Source organism: Acanthisitta chloris, unplaced genomic scaffold, assembly GCF_000695815.1.
Source record: "Acanthisitta chloris isolate BGI_N310 unplaced genomic scaffold, ASM69581v1 scaffold15751, whole genome shotgun sequence".
Classification (NCBI taxonomy): domain Eukaryota; kingdom Metazoa; phylum Chordata; class Aves; order Passeriformes; family Acanthisittidae; genus Acanthisitta; species Acanthisitta chloris.
This window is the reverse complement of record NW_008655584.1, coordinates 1,136-1,750: the sequence shown is the minus strand read 5'-3', so window position 1 is coordinate 1,750 and position 615 is coordinate 1,136. Positions and strand designations below refer to the sequence as shown.

The window sequence follows — 615 nt, the reverse complement described above, 5'->3', positions numbered from 1 at the left end:
CCACCCTGGTGCAGGTGGCCGTGTAGAGAGGAGGGTGTGTAGGGGTCGGCGGCAGCGGCAAAGGGCAGCTCACTATGGGCAGCAGCTGCCAGGGGGCTGCTCAGGGTGGCTGGGACGGAGGAGGGTTGGTACGTGCTGTTCCAGAAGGACGGCGGGAAGATGCGCTGGCTCATTGGGAAGGAGCCATCTGCGTGAAGGAAGTGGGAGAGAAAGCAATAAGCACACCCAGCAAGCCTTGATCTCCTTTCCCCAGGTGCTCTGTCCCACCCTGATTCACCCAAACCAGCCCTTGCATTCCCTTTACCACTCAAAAAACTGCTGAACACAGCAACTTGCTACAAACAAGTACAGATTCCTCTCCAGCTTAAACATCCAATGCACCTAGCCTATGGCTTATCCATGAAACTGCAACTATTTGCTCCAGGTTTTTCTTAATATGTAGATGAGACTATTACCTAAGGTGAGTGAAATGTCTCTTTTCTTCAATAGTGGAAACTGGGTGAGAGATATTAAACATCATTGAAATTTTCAGGATTGGATTTGTCTTGTTTTTATGATAATCTCTTGTCTAAGCATTTATGCTTAAACACCTCCAAGAAAGCGGCTGCTGCCTCA

General features: G+C 49.3%; 1 protein-coding gene across 1 annotated transcript in view; it reads right to left on the bottom strand.

Annotated features, from left to right (window-relative positions):
• Positions 1 to 187, bottom strand: part of VGLL2 (vestigial-like family member 2) — a gene marked incomplete at its 5' end in the record, with an annotated part of 1,682 nt that extends 1,495 nt beyond the window's left edge. Inside the window, one exon of the mRNA XM_009083975.1 lies at positions 1 to 187. This exon is cut by the window's left edge and continues 332 nt beyond it. Within this exon, the coding sequence (XP_009082223.1) occupies positions 1 to 187 (187 nt within the window).
• Between the last annotated feature and the right edge of the window lie 428 nt (positions 188 to 615).